The sequence below is a fragment of the Chiloscyllium plagiosum genome, unplaced genomic scaffold (genome assembly GCF_037043375.1).
Source record: "Chiloscyllium plagiosum isolate Xiang-an unplaced genomic scaffold, Cpla_swu_hap1 HiC_scaffold_24, whole genome shotgun sequence".
NCBI classification, from domain to species: Eukaryota; Metazoa; Chordata; class Chondrichthyes; order Orectolobiformes; family Hemiscylliidae; genus Chiloscyllium; species Chiloscyllium plagiosum.
In genome coordinates this window covers 20,650,102-20,670,809 of record NW_028270162.1, presented here as the reverse complement: position 1 = coordinate 20,670,809, position 20,708 = coordinate 20,650,102, and the positions used below count along the sequence as shown (strand labels likewise).

The 20,708-nt window shown below is 44.2% G+C and overlaps 2 protein-coding genes across 2 annotated transcripts; both read right to left on the bottom strand.

The window, feature by feature from the left end:
* Nucleotides 1-1,329: 1,329 nt before the first annotated feature.
* On the bottom strand, nucleotides 1,330-4,946 carry LOC148145374 (polyubiquitin-like). Its single transcript, XM_087999984.1, has 2 exons — nucleotides 4,722-4,946; nucleotides 1,330-3,127 (listed from the first exon to the last, which is right to left on the bottom strand). The coding sequence occupies exon 2, from the start codon at nucleotides 3,113-3,115 to the stop codon at nucleotides 2,642-2,644; it is 474 nt and encodes a 157-aa protein (XP_087856110.1). The 5' UTR covers nucleotides 3,116-3,127; nucleotides 4,722-4,946; the 3' UTR covers nucleotides 1,330-2,641.
* Nucleotides 4,947-15,911: 10,965 nt separating this feature from the next.
* Nucleotides 15,912-19,536, bottom strand: LOC148145373 (polyubiquitin-like). The gene is made up of 2 exons (XM_087999982.1): nucleotides 19,304-19,536; nucleotides 15,912-17,709 (listed from the first exon to the last, which is right to left on the bottom strand). Exon 2 carries the CDS (start codon nucleotides 17,695-17,697, stop codon nucleotides 17,224-17,226), a length of 474 nt encoding a protein of 157 aa, XP_087856108.1. The 5' UTR covers nucleotides 17,698-17,709; nucleotides 19,304-19,536; the 3' UTR covers nucleotides 15,912-17,223.
* Nucleotides 19,537-20,708: the final 1,172 nt, after the last annotated feature.

The following is a 20,708-nucleotide window of genomic DNA, read 5'->3' as shown; positions in this document are numbered from 1 at the left end:
ACAAGCTGCTCCAAAAAGCCATCTCAAAGACATTCCACAAAGTCCTTTTCTTGCATTTCACTCCCAATCTAATTTTTTCAGTCCACCTGCATATTGAAGTCCTCCATGATTATTATAACAGTGCTCTCCATACATGCCTTTTCTAACTTCTGAGTTATTTTCATCCTCATGAGGGATTTCTCACCATAATGTCTCAAACTCACCTCATTAACTGCCCACCCAACACAATGGTGACACTGTCCTGCTAGCTAGCTTGGTGCAACCACTTGCTGTACCTGAAAGAACTCCCCACTACTGGGATATTCCAGAATAGACCATCTTATCTGGCACCAGTGCCACCTTTAAAAGATTACTGTGTACCCATGCAAACACCGTAAGTGTGTATCTGCCCTGTGTGGTGACTGGTGTTTTGTCCAGACATTGCAGTGAGGGGGAAATTCATACCTTGCTTTGTGCACAGGGAGCAGGAGGTCCTCACTGTTGGGCTGATGCAAAGAAGGATCATTTTCTAACCCACGCCAGGGCTGGTCATGGAGGTCATCACAGAGCCCCTGCCTGTTTTGGCTTGGTTTGCCAATCAGCTCAGTGCAGTCTCAGCCATCTGAAGGGATGCGCAGCTGTGTAGGAAGAATATCTGTGACCTTCTCTACTGATGCAGGGTTGGAATATCATGAATCTTGTAGCTGTGGTGCAGGGGGCAAAAGTAAAAACACAAGAGGCCAGTTTGTGTAGGACTCCTATGAGCATCAAGGCAGACTCAAAGTGAGAGAGGGCGAAGAGAGAAGGCTGACATCCTGAGATTCAACCTGGTCCAGTTCATGTGCTGGGTGCCTATCTCCAAATGCAAAGTGTCCTTGCAGTATTTCAGTGGTAGTCCAGTGCATCCCAAAATGCTGCACTGAAATCCTGCAAGGGTCAGAAAGGTGCTATGACAGTTCTGAGCAGCTGGGAAGTATTAGATGCCAGGACTGTAGATGAGGGCTGCATGTGGTTAGTCCCCTAGAGTAATTTATACATGGGGTAATATTGTAACAAGGGGTTGACTGTGAGAATTCCAGACAAGCTGCCATCCAGCTCTTTACCATTATGGTCATTTCACTTGGTACAACAGCCTCAAACTGTTTCACTGCTGCAGATTCTGTTGGAAAGATGTTTTAATTGTTGTTTATCTTCATTTGGAACAAGAAAGTTAAACAACATGTTTAAAAGTGCTTTAATGTAAAATCCCAAACTGTTCCTCGTAATGATGTTATAATTCAGTTCTGGATTGTTCTCATTGGAGAAGCGATTGACACATCTCATGTTAACCGACAGAATTATATTACAACATTTCATGTTGTCTAAACAAAAAGACAAATTTTATTGTCAGTGAAAGGCATAAACATTACAATCACTATTAACATACAAATTACATGAAAGTACTGTATTCAATCAGGTACAATCAGCTAGAATTTGTACATATCTGAAGAATTCTCTTTTCATACACATCAATCCTGAAAGAGGGATAACCTGGAATGCATCCTTTTACAAACAGAACATTGCAAAAGAAAAGTCTGGAGATGCACTTTGCAGTGAGATGTATCTCATTCTGGTACCTCATGAGCTCAGTGCACATTCCTGTTGTTCATTTAAAAATACTTGGTTTGACAAATCATCTGGAAATAGTTTTGTATTTGGAGACCTGATGTACCAAATGTGGATTCCCAGATAATTCTCACTTACAGATCATGAAGGAGCAGAAGCAATATTTAACATTTAAACTTGAATCCAAAGAAACAGCTTGATTTTCAACTCACATCATATGCCTTGATAAAATGCACAGTCCAGGCAATACATATCCTGTTATGGAAATGATGAGTCTTCCAAAAAAAGCATTTATAATACATACATGGCTTCTCAAGTAAAGTAAGATGTCAGAAAATATGTATTGAATATTTTAAATCATTCTTAACTAAAGGATACTTTGATCATCATTTCCCCCATCCATTCTATACAGTTATTACAGGTAAGTTTCTCCATTCGTATATCAACCATCCTGAGGCATAGCTCACTGGTGCTGCCAATTAGAAGCAGAAAACAATCAATTTCATGCTGCAAGAATGTATATGTTGTGAGTTACTGACCCCAGTTATTTCAACCAGGTTCCCCACAAACTGCAGACTGAGGGAAGTTGAGTTTTATCTGAATCCAGGTCCAAAGGAAAAAGGTTCAGTAGCCCTTGATAACATTTATTCAATAAAAAAAAGTCAGTTCCCATTTCACATTCTTTTTCCCCTCCCTTTCCTGACGTATCTCTTGCTGTTTGCAAGTGCTGGCTAAGGCCTGTATGTACACATCAGGAATATGGGCATGGCTAGCCCCTTCTATCTATGATACAAACTAAGAGTGATAGCCAAAGGCCATTTACTTGCCCATAGTGTTAGATGCAACATTCAGAGAGAAATGGGTCTGGGTGGGTTACTCTTCAGAGGGTCGGTGTGGACTTGTTGGGCCGAAGGGCCTGTTTCCACACTGGAATGAATCTAATCTAATCTTAACTGTGATCCCTAACCGCATAGGAATTGTACAAGTGGGGGAATACAGCAGTAGATTTTGATAACAGTTTTGAGGAACATCTCCCACTGATTGTGTATTAGTGCTGTCACAGTGAGCCACCCCGCAAACGCAGCAAGAGGAAGATGGTGCTCTCTGGCTGAATATTGTAGTCAGCGAGTAACCGACCATCCTCCAGCTGTTTCCCATCATACATCAGGCGCTGCTGATTGGTTGGGACACGCTCCTGTCGCTGGACTTGTGCTTTAAATTCCTCAACAGACTGAGAGGGACGAACATCATATGTAGAAAGTTTTCCCTTGTCATTCTGCAGGAATATCTGCATGCGCTCCTCATTCTTGACGATCAGCATGACAGTGTTACTGGGAGGGACACAGTAGTCAGACAGTCTCTTGTTGTCCTTCAGCTCTTGAGTGTTCCCGTTTTGTATCACCAGACGCTGTTGGTAAACAGGTATCTTGGTCTTCTCATATATCAACGTCTTGAGAGCTGATACTTGAATGGAAGGATTGATCTCAAGTGGGACAATGTCACCGGTCATAAACTTCACCTGCAGTATCATGTTGTCAAATTGCTGTTGAGAAATGAACAGGATGTTAGTGATGGGGATGCTGTGTTTTGGTTCTCAGACCATTTTGAGCATGCAATGGCTTTTCCAGACATTGACAGAGTTGAGGGAACTAATCTGTACCTACTGTACACCCAATTCAATCAAACTTCTTCTTAATGATTGATTTCCAATTGGAGAAACACTGCACACAAAAATCAGATGCTGCAGAACACACCGAACTCCAGCCAGTACCTATGGAGTGGATCTATGCTGTTTGTGGACTAGGATTTCAGCATCACTGACAAAACAGATATCCCACTCCCCTGCAAAGCCATTCCCCTCTCCACTCCCAGACTCCTCAAATCTGCACCATTTAGAGGAGACTTCTTAGATTACTTACAGTGTGGAAACAGGCCCTTTGGCCCAACAAGTCCAGACCGACCCGCCGAAGCGTAACCCACCCAGAACCATTCTCCTACATTTAACCCTTTAGCTAACACTACGGGCAGTTTAACATGGCCAATTCACCTAACCTGCACATTTTTGGATTGTGGTGGGAAACCGGAGCACCCGGAGGAAACCCACGCAGACACGGGGAGAATGTGCAAACTCCACACAGACAGTTTCCTGAGGCGGGAATTGAACCCGGGTCTCTGGCGCTGCGAGGCCGCAGTGAATATTATATCTGTGTTCCAGTTTTGAGACAGAAGCAGAGTTAGAAATAAGTGTACAACTGATATTCTGAAAGTAATATCCGATGGGTGGATAGTAGCAATGTATGCTGTAAATGCTTCATGTTAACCTGTTCAAATGTGCGCTGACACAGCCATGAAGCTAGTGGCACTGGAACCTGATCTTTCTGACTGAGAGGAACAGACACTACCACTATAGCACATCAACGCAGTGACACCAAAGGCTCATGTTTCACCAGAAACTTCAGATAAATCACGGAATTTTAGAACATGTAAAGTGAGAGGGGATGGGTTAAATAGTCCGGAAAGCTCAACGGATTGAAGAAACCAACGACAGGGGTCTCTGTAACAGGAACAATAAACAGGGTGACCCATTCAGAACTCCCAGCCGAGTCTCGCTGTTCCAGTTAAACACAACCAATGGCTTTTGTCATCTTCCTTCATTTAGTATTTGTTCAAGGCCACATGATAACAACAAATAAGACATCGGAGTAAACATTAGGCCATTCAGCCCATCGAGTCTACTCCGCCATTCAATCCGGGCTGAAACTCGGATGACACCTAAATGCTAAATCTTGTCTACAAACTACTCTGAGATTTTAAATGATGTTAAACATCTCTTGCAATGATAATTGATCAAAGTGGAGCTTATTAGATTCAAAACGGCCCATTTCACACTCGAATAAAGACAAAAAGTTGCGGATGTTGGGAATCAGACTCCCAGCAAACGCTGGAGAAACGCGGCCGTTCTGGCAGGAGCATTGCTGAGGAGTCAGCCCAGACTGGGACCGTCCCCCCGGGTTCTGTGCACACACACAGACTGCCAGAGCTGCTGACTTGCTCCAGAGCTCTGTCTATGCAACCCATTTCACACACCAGAAACCGAATTCTGCAATTCCCGAAACAAAAAGACGAAATGAACTCACAATCCTCGCTGGAGGCTCCGCTCCAGGAAAGTTAAACAGCAGACTCGTTTCCGAGGCTCCTTTCCCAGCAGTTTGTCTTCCCTGTTTTGTTCACGCCGGTGTCCGATCTGGATGGGAGACGTGAACAGAACTCCCTCTCTCTGTGTCCACTGTAAGTGCCCGGTTCCCGGCTGCGCCCCCTCTGGGTCTCTCTCTCTCTCAGAGTCTGTGTTGCAGGTGCCCTCCTGTTTATTCTCAGAGCCGGTTTCTGAACGTCACATCTCTGCTCGCCTCTGATTGCCTGCTCACTCACTGAGATAAATAAAAATACGGTCCGGCCTGAAGTTTCGCTTCCTCAAAGATTCCCTCGGTATTTGAGAAATGAACTGATCTCCAGCAGCAACCAGAGCTCAGTTCGGTTTCACTTTCCATTTCCTTTCGCCACTCTGTCCAGTACCTTCACTGAGCAGTGACTCAGGGTGATTTGATGCTGGGGTTACTGTACATACTCAATTTGAACAATGTTTGCTGCTAATTATTTCATCTCGACCCCAGATTTCGTCTCTAAAACAATCTTCATTTTCACAGGAACAGAACTAGATGGAATTGCACCTTTAGATATCTAATGATGCCTTTGGAATTGCATTCATTTAAACATGGTGCCACATACCTTGTGAATATTAAACTGTTTGAGATGGAAGTTAGCAAACATTTTCTGTGAACTTTTCTCGGGTCACTCAGCTGTTCTGAGTCAGACCCTGTGTGGAAAAGCACTTTCTTTATTTCATCTTTCCTATGGTAACCCAACGATAAATAAACAGGGAAGAGGTGACAGTCCAGAGGCTGGTGCTACAACAGCATCTCCATATTGCGGCTGGGACCTTTGTTATACACTTCTTTTGTCAAGAGGGAGGAGAGGACTTTAAGATTTGATTTGGCTACATATTGGCTTGTGTTCTGAGGAATATAAACTCCCCTGAGTGTAAATCTTCAGGTTGAGTATCAGGAGTTGGTTTCTTTGGGATACAGAGAGTGTAGGAAGGTGGCATTGAGCTGGACCATCAGCCATGGACGTAGTGAACTGTGGAGTGACTTCAAGGAGTGAAATGACCTGCTGCTTCAGAGATTTTTAGTTGATGTGACAGTTTCCCGATATCATTACAAGCAGCTTCTATTCTGAAGTGTTAGTGAGGTGGTTACAAAGCTGAATTACAAACCTGGGCCTCACTGAAAAGGGCAGGAGAATCAGGCTCTCGTTTTAAAAGTTAAGATGGACTCTTTGGCTGAGATGTACCTCATTGACTGATCTGCCTGAATTAGAGAGACATTCCATTATAACTGTGCTACTGAAAGCGTTTGGTAATTTTCAGCAGAGATTCTGGGAAATTCTTGAAGACTCAACCAGTGCACCCACTATCCCTGTAGCCTCCAATTCCAAAACTTTAGGATTTAGGCCAGGGGTGCAGTGAATCTCTTGCCATTTAATACCACAAACGCTGAATAGGTGCCTGGAACACACTTTTTTTTCCTTCTAAGGAGTACACCTGCCTTTCAGAAACATTTAAGGACTATTTCCAAGTTCTCAAATTCTCTTTATTGGTCTTCCCTGTTATTAGCACAGCATCTAAATAAATGATGACCTGGGGTAGACCTTGTAAAATGTACTTCATCATCCACGGAAAAGTGGCACAGGTTGATGAAACCCCAAATGGCAATCTTGAATATTGGTACAAACTCTTATGTGTATTAATTGGAGCATACTTCTGGGACTCCTCATCTAATTGCAATTGCAAGTACGCATGGCCATATCCAGCTTCATCAAAGACAGCCCCTCCTACCTCTCCCCGCTTTCCAACTTCCAGCTTTGCAGAGAAGTCCTCTATGTATGGGATTGGGTATTCATTCAGTTGTCAGAAACAGATGTCAGTTTGTTTAAATTCCCCACAGAAGGGAAGTGCCTGTTAAGCTTTATTATCAGTATGTTCTGTGCTTCCCAATCTGGAAATTACTGGTTTGATGATTCCATCACTTCCTAGTCACTTCATTGCTGCCTCTAATTTTGCATGTAAGGCAAATGGTACTGGGAGGGCCCTGCAGAATCGTGGACTTGCTTCTCTCGTGAATCGGATTCCTGTGAGTGTGGCAATTTCTTAATTGCTCAACAAAGGATTATTGCACAGAGCAGGCACAATATTGAATCAGGGTGTGACGGCAGAAAAGACCTCCAGGATTGGTTAGGTATTTGTGGAGTGTGGAAAGCTCAGGCAGAGACAGAAGATAGGTCAGTGTGGGGAATCAAGTGGGCAATATCGGGGGTAGGGTGGATCGCACCAGGGGGGTTGGGGACAGGTCATGGGGGGGGTTCTCTCATGCTCCCCTTGTGACCCAACCCCTGACCGTTGTTCCATTCCCATCCCCATCCCATCATTTCTATTATCTCCACTCAATATTCCATATAACCCCCTCCCAAATGGTCCTTCCCCTCCCCTGCACACTAGTACCTGCCCCCCCCAGCGCCCAGACCTTTCACCTGCCTAGTCCTCCCCACTCTTTGATGCAAATTCCATCTGCTCCAGAGATCAGTAATGATATCTCTGAAAGATTGATTAGAAAATATAAATTAAATAATGATCATTCACTAACTTTGTGGGCAGCAAGGGTTCGTCATGATGAAGTCCTTGGAGCAGATCCTTGGAGCGCTCACAGCACAGCTGAGGTCTTCCTTATCGGGTTGTGAGGTGTGATGGGCAGTTAGATTAGATTCCCTACAGCATGGAAACAAGCTCTTTGGCCCTACAAGTCCACACCGACCCTCCGAAGAATAACGCACCCATTTCTTTCTGACTAATGCAGCTAACACTATGAGCAATTTAGCATGGCCAATTCACCTGACCTGCACATCTTTTGGCTGTGGGAGGAAACCGGAGCACCCGGAGGATAACCCACACAGACAATGTGCAAACTCCACACAGACAGCCACCCAAGGGCTGGAATCGAACCTGGGACCCTGGTACTGTGAGGCAGCAGTGCTAACGACTGAGCCACCGTGCCCATTATCAATCATTTCAGGGACGCATCTACACATAACATGATCTGTCCCTTAGAAGAGTGTCACCATGGAAATAGTAACGAAACTGTGCCAACGGTACTGAGAATCCTTTATATTTATGCTTAATCTTTTTGAGTTTCTCTCCCACATGAAATAAAGCCCAAATTTTGATCTTCCGATGAGGCACAGCAGAGAAATATGTTCATTCTTTGTAATCCCTCATGCCCAGAGACTACATTTAGTTCTAACACAGGTATGTGAATGTACAGATTCTATATCTATATGGAGATCTTGCAATAAATTGTTTGCATATAAATATTGGGCTGCACATTGACATATATTGGCTGTATCAATTTGTCACGTTTCATGGTAAGCGTCTCTCTGCAAGACCCATGCATCAAAAGGTCATACGATAGCGGAACGGAATTAGGCCAGTCAGCCTATCAAGACTGCTCCATCATTCAATCACAGCTGATATTTTTCTCAACCTCAATCACCTGCCTTCTCCCCATAAACTGTGATACTTTTACCAATCAAAACCCATCTCTCTCTCACTGTCTTAAATACACTCAATGGCTTGACCCCCACAGCCTTTTGTTGCAATGGATTCCACAGATTTGTCATCCTCCAGCTGAAGAATTTCCTCGTCATCTTAGTTCTAAAGGGTTGTCCCTTCATTCTGAGGCTGCACCTCAATATCCTTGTCTCTCCTATTGCAAAAACATCTTTTCGATTCACTCTATCGAGGCCTGTCAGTATTCTGTAAGTTTCAATCACATCATCAACATCCTTCTGAACTCGAACTCATACACACCCAGAGTCTACAAATGCTTCTTTCATGATAAGCCCTCTATCCCCTGGATAATTCTTGTAAACCTCCTCTGGACTCCCTCCAATGCCAACACTTCCTTCCGCATATACTGGTCCCAAATTTGCACACAATATTCCAAATGCGCTCTGACCAGAGTCTGATATGGTCTCAGCAGTACACCTCTGCTCTTGTATTCCAGCCCTCTTGAAATGATGACCACATTACGTTTGCCTTCCTGACCTCCAACTGAATCTGCCTTAAGGTAGCCATGAACTAGCTCTCTCACATTTCTGAAGTTTTTCCCCATTTAGTCTAAGCTTCTATTCTTCCTACCAAGGTGCATAACAACTCACATTCTCACATTGTACTCCAGCTGCCTATTCTTTGCCCATTTTCCTCGCCTGTCCAAGACTTCTGCTAGCCTCCCCACTTCCTCAACACTACCTGTCCCACCACATGGCTTTGTGTCACCTGCAAACTTAAAATAATGCTGTCAGTTCATTCATCCAGATCATTATTGCTTGACATGAATAATCGATTTCCCAGCACTTACCCTTGCAGAACTCCACTAGTCACCAGCTGCTATCCTGAAAAATATTCCTTTATTCCCACTCTCTGCCTCCTGTAAGACCATAAGACCATAAGACGGCACAGTAAGACCATAACACATGGCAGCATGGTGCATTACAGTGCCAGGGACCCAGGTTCGATCCTGGTCTTTGGTGACTGTTTCTGTGAAGTTTGCACATTCCCCCACTGTCTGCGTGGGTTTCCACTTTCCTCCCACAGTCCAAAGATGTGCAGGTTAGGTGAATTGACCATGCTAAATTGCCCATAGTTTTCAGGGACGTGTAGGTTAGGTATGTTAGTCATGGGAAATGTAGAGTAATATGGTAAGGGAATTGATCTAAGTGGGATACTCTTCAGACGGTCAGTGTGGACTTGTTGAGCCTAATGGCCTGTTCCACACTGTCGTGATTCTATGAGCAGAAATTAGGCTATTCAGCCCATCGAATCTGCTCAACCATTCAATCAATGCTGATAAATTTCTCAACCCTCAACTCTCCATATCCCTTGATCCCCTTGATACTCAAGAACCTATCTATCTCCGTCTTAAATATATTCAAAGACCTGACTTCTACAGCCTTCTGTGGCAATGAATGCCATAGATTCACCACTCTCTGGCTGAAGAAGCCCCTCCTTATCTCCATTTTAAAAGGTCTTCCCTTTACTCTAAGGCTATGCACTCGGGTCCCAGTCTCTCCTACCAATGGAAACATCTTCCCAATATCTTCTCTTCCCAGACCATTCAGTATTATGTATGTTTCAATTGGATCCCCTCTTATATTTCTAAACTGCACTGAGTAAAGACCCTGAGTCCTCAAATGTTCCTCATATGTAAAAGCTTTTCATTCCTGGGATCATTTACATGAACTTCCTGCGAACGCGCACCATGACCAGTAAACCCTTCCTGAGATATGGGGCCCAAAGCTGAGCACAATACTCCAAGTATGGTCTGACCAGAGACTTATAGAGCCTCAGAAAAACACCCCTGCTTTTATATTCAATTCCTCTCAAAATAAATGTCATCACTGCATTTGCCTTCCTAACTGTTGGCTCAACCTGCAAGTTTAACTTGAGAGAATCCTGGAGTAGAACTCTCAAGGCTCTTTACACTTCAGACTTGTGAACTTCCTCCCCATTTAGAAAATAGACATGCCTCTATTCTTCCTACCAAAGTGCATGACCTCACACTTTCCCACATTGTACTCCATTTGCCACTTCTTTGCCCACTCTCCGAACCTGTCCAAATCCTTCTGCAGCCTCCCTGCCTCCTCAAAGCTACCTGTCCTTCTACCTATATTTGCATCATCTACAAACCTAGCCAGAATGCCCTCAGTTCCTTCATCTCGATTGTTAATGGAGAAAGTGAAAAGTTGTGGTCCCATTACTGAGCCTTGTGGAACACCACTTCTCACTGGCTGCTATCATGAGAAGGACTCATTTGTGCTGAAAATGTGTTGCTGGAAAAGGACTCATGCCCGAAACGTCGATTCTCCTGCTTCTTGGATGCTGCCTGACCTGCTGCGCTTTTCCAGCAACACATTTTCAGCTCTGATCTCCAGCATCTGCAGTCCTCACTTTCTCCTAAGGGACTCGTTTGTCCTCACTCTCTGTTTTCTGCCAGATAGCCAAGCTTTTATCCACGCGAGCACCTTCCCTCTAACACCATGGGCCCTTATCTTACACAGCAGCCTCCTGTGCGGCCCTTTGTCAAAGGCCTTTTTGAAATCCAGGTATCTAGAGTCATAGAGATGTACAGCATGTACAGAGAAACAGACCCTTCGGTCCAACCCATCCATGCCGACCAGATATCCTAACCCAATCCAGTCCCACCTGCCAGCACCTGGCCCTTATCCCTCCAAACCCTTCCTATTCATATACCCATCCTAATGCCTCTTAAATGTTGCAATTATACCAGCCTCCACCACTTCCTCTGGCAGTTCATTCCATACACGCACCACCCTCTGTATGAAAGAGTTGCCCCTTAGGTCTCTTTTATATCTTTCCCCTCTTACCCTAAACCTATGCCCTCAAGTTCTGGACTCCCCAAACCCAGGGAAAAGACTTTGCCTATTTATCCTATCCATGCCCCACATAATTTTGTAAACCTCTATAAGGTCACTCCTCAGTCTCTGATGCTTCAGGGAAAACAGCGCCAGCCTGTTCAGCCTCTCCCTATAGCTCAAATCTTCCAACCCTAGCAACATTCTTGTAAAGCATTTCTGAACCCTTTCAAGTTTCACAACATCTTTCCTACAGGTGGGAGACCAGAATTGCACACAATATTCCAATAGTGGCCTAACCAATGTCATGTCCAGCCACAACATGACCTCCTAACTCTTGTACTCAATACTCTGACCAATAAAAGAAAGCATACCAAACACTGAGGATGTCACCTAGACAGGGGACGAAATGTCTGCAACACAAATTCCCAGCTCGGCGAACAGAACCACAACAACGAGCACCCGAGCTACAAATCTTCTCACAAACTTTGAACCTTCTTCACTATCCTATCTACCTGCAACTCCACTTTCACGGAACTATGAACCTGCACTCCAAGATCTCTTTGTTCAGCAACACTCCCTGGCATCTTACCATTAAGTGTATAAGTCCTGCTAAGATTTGCTTTCCCAAAATGCAGCACCTCGCATTTATCTGAATAAAACTCCATCTGCCACTTCTCAGCCCATTGGCCCATCTGGTCCAGATCCTGTTGTAATCTAAGGTAACCCTCTTCGCTGTCCACTACACCTCCAATTTTGGTGTCATCTGCAAACTTACTAACTGTATCTCTTATGCTCGCATCCAAATCATTTATGTAAATGACAAAAAGTAGAGGACAGAACACCGATCCTTGTGGCACTACACTGGTCACAGGCCTCCAGTCTGAAAATCAACCCTCAACCACCACCCTCTGTTTTCTAACTTTGAGCCAGTTCTGTGTCCAAATGGCCAGTTCTCCCTGTATTCCATGAGATCTAACCTCAGATCAGTCTCCCACGGGGAACCTTGTCGAACGCCTTACTAAAGTCCATATAGATCACATCTACCGCTCTGCCCTCATCAATTCTCTTTGTTACTTCATCTAAAAACTCAATCAAATTTGTGAGACATGATTTCCCATGCACAAAGCCATGTTGGCTATCCCTAATCAGTCCTTGCCTTTCCAAATACATGTACATCCTGTCCCTCAGGATTCCCTCCAACAACTTGGCCACCACGGAGGTCAGGTTCACTGATCTATACTTCCCTGGCTTGTTCTTACCACCCTTCTTAAACAATGGCACCATGTTTGCCAACCTCCAGTCTTCCGGCACCTCACCTGTGACTATCGATGATACAAATATCTCAGCAAGAGGCCCAGCAATCACTTCCCTAGCTTCCCACAGAGTTCTTGGGTACACCTGATCAGGTCATAGTCATAGAGTCATAGAGATGTACAGCATGGAAACAGACCCTTTGGTCCAACCTGTCCATGCTGACCAGATATCCCAACCCAATCTAGCCTCACCTGCCAGCACCTGGCCCATATCCCTCCAAACCCTTCCTATCCATATACCCATCCAAATGCCTCTTAAATGTTGCAATTGTACCAGCCTCCACCACATCCTCTGGCAGTTCATTCCATACACGTACCACCCTCTGCGTGAAAAAGTTGCCCCTTAGCTCTCTTTTATATCTTTCCCTTCTCACACTAAACCTATGCCTTCTAGTTCTGGACTCCCCGACCCCAGGGAAAAGAATTTGTCTATTTATCTTAACCATGCCCCTCATAATTTTGTAAACCTCTATAAGGTCACCCCTCAGCCTCCGACGCTCCAGTGAAAACAGCCCCAGCCTGTTCAGCCTCTCTCTATAGCTCAAATCCTCCAACCCTGGCAACATCCTAGTCTGGGTCTGGGTGGGTGCGCTTTGGTGGGTCGGTGTGAACTTGTTGGGCTGAAGGGCCTGTTTCCACACAGTAAGTAATCTAATCAAATCTACACTCCAACTTCCTTTATACTCTTCTAAGGATTCACTCAATCTATCCTGTCTATACCTTACATATGCTTCTTTTTCTTAAGCAAACCCTCAATTTCTTTAGTCATCCAACATTCCCTATACCTACCAGTGTTTCCTTTCACCCTGACAGGAATATACCTTTTCTGGATTCTCGTAATCTCATTTCTGAAGGCTTCCCATTTTCCAGCCGTCCCTTTACCTGCGAACATCTGCCCCCAATCAGCTTTTGAAAGTTCTTGTCTAATACCGTCAAAGTTGGCCTTTCTCCAATTTAGAACTTCAACTTTTAGATCCGGTCTATCCTTTTCCATCACTATTTTAAATCATCCATTGGTTCTCCTTGGTCTAACCTGCTTGTTACCGCCTCAAAGAATTGCAGCAGATTTGTTAGACATGACCTCCCCTCAGTGAAACCATGCTGACTTTGCCCTATTTTATCGTGCACTTCCAAGTATTCAGAAATCTCATCCTTCACAATATATTCATGGATCTTACCCACAACTGAGTTTAGGCTAATTGATCTGTAATGTTCGATCTTTTGCCTTACTCCCTTTCTAACAAGGGTGTCACATTGGCAATTTTCCAGTTCTCTGAGAGCCTTCCTGGTTCTAGTGATTCCTGAAAGATCATCACTAACGCCTCCACTATATCTTCAGCTATCTCCCTTCAAACTCTGGGGTGTAGTCTATCTGGTCCAGGTGATTAATCCACCTTCAGGCAATTCAGTTTTTCTAGCACCTTCTCCTTGATCATAGCCATCATACTCAGCTCTGTTTCCTCATTCTCTTGAATTTTTGGGATATTACCCGTGTCTTCCACTGTGAAGACTGAAGCCAAGTAATTATTCAGTTCCTCAGCCATTTTCTTGTTCCTCACTATGTCTCTCCAACGTCATTTTGCGGCATCGTAATGTCCACTTTTGCCTCACTTTTGCCCTTTATATCTAAAGTAACTCTTACAGTCTTCCTTGATATTACTGGCTGGGTTACTCTCATATTTAAGCTTCACCCTCCTTATTTCTTTTTTTGTTGCCCTCTGTTGGTCTTTGTAAAATTCCCAATCCTCTGGTTTCCCACTGCTCTTCACCACGTTATATGTTTTCTCATTTGATTTTATGCTATCCCTGACTTCCCTAGCCAGCCATGGTTGCCTCATCCTCCCTGTACCACGTATCTTTCTCCTCAGGATGAATCTCTGCTGTGTCTCCTGAATTACTCCCAGTTAGCCCTGCTATTATTGTTCCACTGTCTTTCCTGCTAGGCTCTTCTCCCAGTCAACGCTATCCAGTGCCTCCCTCATGTCTCTGTAGTTGCCTTTATTCAGCTGTAATGCCATTACCTCTGATTCTATCTTCTTCCTCTCAAATTGCAGAGTAAATTCACCTTAAGCCTGCTTGAAGTCTCCCTCATTCCACAACACTAAATCCAGTATGGCCTGTTCCCTCGTAGGCTCCAACACAAGCTGCTCCAAAAAGCCATCTCAAAGACATTCCACAAAGTCCTTTTCTTGCATTTCACTCCCAATCTAATTTTTTCAGTCCACCTGCATATTGAAGTCCTCCATGATTATTATAACAGTGCTCTCCATACATGCCTTTTCTAACTTCTGAGTTATTTTCATCCTCATGAGGGATTTCTCACCATAATGTCTCAAACTCACCTCATTAACTGCCCACCCAACACAATGGTGACACTGTCCTGCTAGCTAGCTTGGTGCAACCACTTGCTGTACCTGAAAGAACTCCCCACTACTGGGATATTCCAGAATAGACCATCTTATCTGGCACCAGTGCCACCTTTAAAAGATTACTGTGTACCCATGCAAACACCGTAAGTGTGTATCTGCCCTGTGTGGTGACTGGTGTTTTGTCCAGACATTGCAGTGAGGGGGAAATTCATACCTTGCTTTGTGCACAGGGAGCAGGAGGTCCTCACTGTTGGGCTGATGCAAAGAAGGATCATTTTCTAACCCACGCCAGGGCTGGTCATGGAGGTCATCACAGAGCCCCTGCCTGTTTTGGCTTGGTTTGCCAATCAGCTCAGTGCAGTCTCAGCCATCTGAAGGGATGCGCAGCTGTGTAGGAAGAATATCTGTGACCTTCTCTACTGATGCAGGGTTGGAATATCATGAATCTTGTAGCTGTGGTGCAGGGGGCAAAAGTAAAAACACAAGAGGCCAGTTTGTGTAGGACTCCTATGAGCATCAAGGCAGACTCAAAGTGAGAGAGGGCGAAGAGAGAAGGCTGACATCCTGAGATTCAACCTGGTCCAGTTCATGTGCTGGGTGCCTATCTCCAAATGCAAAGTGTCCTTGCAGTATTTCAGTGGTAGTCCAGTGCATCCCAAAATGCTGCACTGAAATCCTGCAAGGGTCAGAAAGGTGCTATGACAGTTCTGAGCAGCTGGGAGGTATTAGATGCCAGGACTGTAGATGAGGGCTGCATGTGGTTAGTCCCCTAGAGTAATTTATACATGGGGTAATATTGTAACAAGGGGTTGACTGTGAGAATTCCAGACAAGCTGCCATCCAGCTCTTTACCATTATGGTCATTTCACTTGGTACAACAGCCTCAAACTGTTTCACTGCTGCAGATTCTGTTGGAAAGATGTTTTAATTGTTGTTTATCTTCATTTGGAACAAGAAAGTTAAACAACATGTTTAAAAGTGCTTTAATGTAAAATCCCAAACTGTTCCTCGTAATGATGTTATAATTCAGTTCTGGATTGTTCTCATTGGAGAAGCGATTGACACATCTCATGTTAACCGACAGAATTATATTACAACATTTCATGTTGTCTAAACAAAAAGACAAATTTTATTGTCAGTGAAAGGCATAAACATTACAATCACTATTAACATACAAATTACATGAAAGTACTGTATTCAATCAGGTACAATCAGCTAGAATTTGTACATATCTGAAGAATTCTCTTTTCATACACATCAATCCTGAAAGAGGGATAACCTGGAATGCATCCTTTTACAAACAGAACATTGCAAAAGAAAAGTCTGGAGATGCACTTTGCAGTGAGATGTATCTCATTCTGGTACCTCATGAGCTCAGTGCACATTCCTGTTGTTCATTTAAAAATACTTGGTTTGACAAATCATCTGGAAATAGTTTTGTATTTGGAGACCTGATGTACCAAATGTGGATTCCCAGATAATTCTCACTTACAGATCATGAAGGAGCAGAAGCAATATTTAACATTTAAACTTGAATCCAAAGAAACAGCTTGATTTTCAACTCACATCATATGCCTTGATAAAATGCACAGTCCAGGCAATACATATCCTGTTATGGAAATGATGAGTCTTCCAAAAAAAGCATTTATAATACATACATGGCTTCTCAAGTAAAGTAAGATGTCAGAAAATATGTATTGAATATTTTAAATCATTCTTAACTAAAGGATACTTTGATCATCATTTCCCCCATCCATTCTATACAGTTATTACAGGTAAGTTTCTCCATTCGTATATCAACCATCCTGAGGCATAGCTCACTGGTGCTGCCAATTAGAAGCAGAAAACAATCAATTTCATGCTGCAAGAATGTATATGTTGTGAGTTACTGACCCCAGTTATTTCAACCAGGTTCCCCACAAACTGCAGACTGAGGGAAGTTGAGTTTTATCTGAATCCAGGTCCAAAGGAAAAAGGTTCAGTAGCCCTTGATAACATTTATTCAATAAAAAAAAGTCAGTTCCCATTTCACATTCTTTTTCCCCTCCCTTTCCTGACGTATCTCTTGCTGTTTGCAAGTGCTGGCTAAGGCCTGTATGTACACATCAGGAATATGGGCATGGCTAGCCCCTTCTATCTATGATACAAACTAAGAGTGATAGCCAAAGGCCATTTACTTGCCCATAGTGTTAGATGCAACATTCAGAGAGAAATGGGTCTGGGTGGGTTACTCTTCAGAGGGTCGGTGTGGACTTGTTGGGCCGAAGGGCCTGTTTCCACACTGGAATGAATCTAATCTAATCTTAACTGTGATCCCTAACCGCATAGGAATTGTACAAGTGGGGGAATACAGCAGTAGATTTTGATAACAGTTTTGAGGAACATCTCCCACTGATTGTGTATTAGTGCTGTCACAGTGAGCCACCCCGCAAACGCAGCAAGAGGAAGATGGTGCTCTCTGGCTGAATATTGTAGTCAGCGAGTAACCGACCATCCTCCAGCTGTTTCCCATCATACATCAGGCGCTGCTGATTGGTTGGGACACGCTCCTGTCGCTGGACTTGTGCTTTAAATTCCTCAACAGACTGAGAGGGACGAACATCATATGTAGAAAGTTTTCCCTTGTCATTCTGCAGGAATATCTGCATGCGCTCCTCATTCTTGACGATCAGCATGACAGTGTTACTGGGAGGGACACAGTAGTCAGACAGTCTCTTGTTGTCCTTCAGCTCTTGAGTGTTCCCGTTTTGTATCACCAGACGCTGTTGGTAAACAGGTATCTTGGTCTTCTCATATATCAACGTCTTGAGAGCTGATACTTGAATGGAAGGATTGATCTCAAGTGGGACAATGTCACCGGTCATAAACTTCACCTGCAGTATCATGTTGTCAAATTGCTGTTGAGAAATGAACAGGATGTTAGTGATGGGGATGCTGTGTTTTGGTTCTCAGACCATTTTGAGCATGCAATGGCTTTTCCAGACATTGACAGAGTTGAGGGAACTAATCTGTACCTACTGTACACCCAATTCAATCAAACTTCTTCTTAATGATTGATTTCCAATTGGAGAAACACTGCACACAAAAATCAGATGCTGCAGAACACACCGAACTCCAGCCAGTACCTATGGAGTGGATCTATGCTGTTTGTGGACTAGGATTTCAGCATCACTGACAAAACAGATATCCCACTCCCCTGCAAAGCCATTCCCCTCTCCACTCCCAGACTCCTCAAATCTGCACCATTTAGAGGAGACTTCTTAGATTACTTACAGTGTGGAAACAGGCCCTTTGGCCCAACAAGTCCAGACCGACCCGCCGAAGCGTAACCCACCCAGAACCATTCTCCTACATTTAACCCTTTAGCTAACACTACGGGCAGTTTAACATGGCCAATTCACCTAACCTGCACATTTTTGGATTGTGGTGGGAAACCGGAGCACCCGGAGGAAACCCACGCAGACACGGGGAGAATGTGCAAACTCCACACAGACAGTTTCCTGAGGCGGGAATTGAACCCGGGTCTCTGGCGCTGCGAGGCCGCAGTGAATATTATATCTGTGTTCCAGTTTTGAGACAGAAGCAGAGTTAGAAATAAGTGTACAACTGATATTCTGAAAGTAATATCCGATGGGTGGATAGTAGCAATGTATGCTGTAAATGCTTCATGTTAACCTGTTCAAATGTGCGCTGACACAGCCATGAAGCTAGTGGCACTGGAACCTGATCTTTCTGACTGAGAGGAACAGACACTACCACTATAGCACATCAACGCAGTGACACCAAAGGCTCATGTTTCACCAGAAACTTCAGATAAATCACGGAATTTTAGAACATGTAAAGTGAGAGGGGATGGGTTAAATAGTCCGGAAAGCTCAACGGATTGAAGAAACCAACGACAGGGGTCTCTGTAACAGGAACAATAAACAGGGTGACCCATTCAGAACTCCCAGCCGAGTCTCGCTGTTCCAGTTAAACACAACCAATGGCTTTTGTCATCTTCCTTCATTTAGTATTTGTTCAAGGCCACATGATAACAACAAATAAGACATCGGAGTAAACATTAGGCCATTCAGCCCATCGAGTCTACTCCGCCATTCAATCCGGGCTGAAACTCGGATGACACCTAAATGCTAAATCTTGTCTACAAACTACTCTGAGATTTTAAATGATGTTAAACATCTCTTGCAATGATAATTGATCAAAGTGGAGCTTATTAGATTCAAAACGGCCCATTTCACACTCGAATAAAGACAAAAAGTTGCGGATGTTGGGAATCAGACTCCCAGCAAACGCTGGAGAAACGCGGCCGTTCTGGCAGGAGCATTGCTGAGGAGTCAGCCCAGACTGGGACCGTCCCCCCGGGTTCTGTGCACACACACAGACTGCCAGAGCTGCTGACTTGCTCCAGAGCTCTGTCTATGCAACCCATTTCACACACCAGAAACCGAATTCTGCAATTCCCGAAACAAAAAGACGAAATGAACTCACAATCCTCGCTGGAGGCTCCGCTCCAGGAAAGTTAAACAGCAGACTCGTTTCCGAGGCTCCTTTCCCAGCAGTTTGTCTTCCCTGTTTTGTTCACGCCGGTGTCCGATCTGGATGGGAGACGTGAACAGAACTCCCTCTCTCTGTGTCCACTGTAAGTGCCCGGTTCCCGGCTGCGCCCCCTCTGGGTCTCTCTCTCTCTCCCTCTCAGAGTCTGTGTTGCAGGTGCCCTCCTGTTTATTCTCAGAGCCGGTTTCTGAACGTCACATCTCTGCTCGCCTCTGATTGCCTGCTCACTCACTGAGATAAATAAAAATACGGTCCGGCCTGAAGTTTCGCTTCCTCAAAGATTCCCTCGGTATTTGAGAAATGAACTGATCTCCAGCAGCAACCAGAGCTCAGTTCGGTTTCACTTTCCATTTCCTTTCGCCACTCTGTCCAGTACCTTCACTGAGCAGTGACTCAGGGTGATTTGATGCTGGGGTTACTGTACATACTCAATTTGAACAATGTTTGCTGCTAATTATTTCATCTCGACCCCAGATTTCGTCTCTAAAACAATCTTCATTTTCACAGGAACAGAACTAGATGGAATTGCACCTTTAGATATCTAATGATGCCTTTGGAATTGCATTCATTTAAACATGGTGCCACATACCTTGTGAATATTAAACTGTTTGAGATGGAAGTTAGCAAACATTTTCTGTGAACTTTTCTCGGGTCACTCAGCTGTTCTGAGTCAGACCCTGTGTGGAAAAGCACTTTCTTTATTTCATCTTTCCTATGGTAACCCAACGATAAATAAACAGGGAAGAGGTGACAGTCCAGAGGCTGGTGCTACAACAGCATCTCCATATTGCGGCTGGGACCTTTGTTATACACTTCTTTTGTCAAGAGGGAGGAGAGGACTTTAAGATTTGATTTGGCTACATATTGGCTTGTGTTCTGAGGAATATAAACTCCCCTGAGTGTAAATCTTCAGGTTGAGTATCAGGAGTTGGTTTCTTTGGGATACAGAGAGTGTAGGAAGGTGGCATTGAGCTGGACCATCAGCCATGGACGTAGTGAACTGTGGAGTGACTTCAAGGAGTGAAATGACCTGCTGCTTCAGAGATTTTTAGTTGATGTGACAGTTTCCCGATATCATTACAAGCAGCTTCTATTCTGAAGTGTTAGTGAGGTGGTTACAAAGCTGAATTACAAACCTGGGCCTCACTGAAAAGGGCAGGAGAATCAGGCTCTCGTTTTAAAAGTTAAGATGGACTCTTTGGCTGAGATGTACCTCATTGACTGATCTGCCTGAATTAGAGAGACATTCCATTATAACTGTGCTACTGAAAGCGTTTGGTAATTTTCAGCAGAGATTCTGGGAAATTCTTGAAGACTCAACCAGTGCACCCACTATCCC

What these genes read in the sequence shown, in the direction of transcription:
- LOC148145374 (XM_087999984.1), bottom strand. Translation starts at nt 3,115, where the DNA reads ATGATACTGCAGGTGAAGTTTATGACCGGTGACATTGTCCCACTTGAG.
- LOC148145373 (XM_087999982.1), bottom strand. Translation starts at nt 17,697, where the DNA reads ATGATACTGCAGGTGAAGTTTATGACCGGTGACATTGTCCCACTTGAG.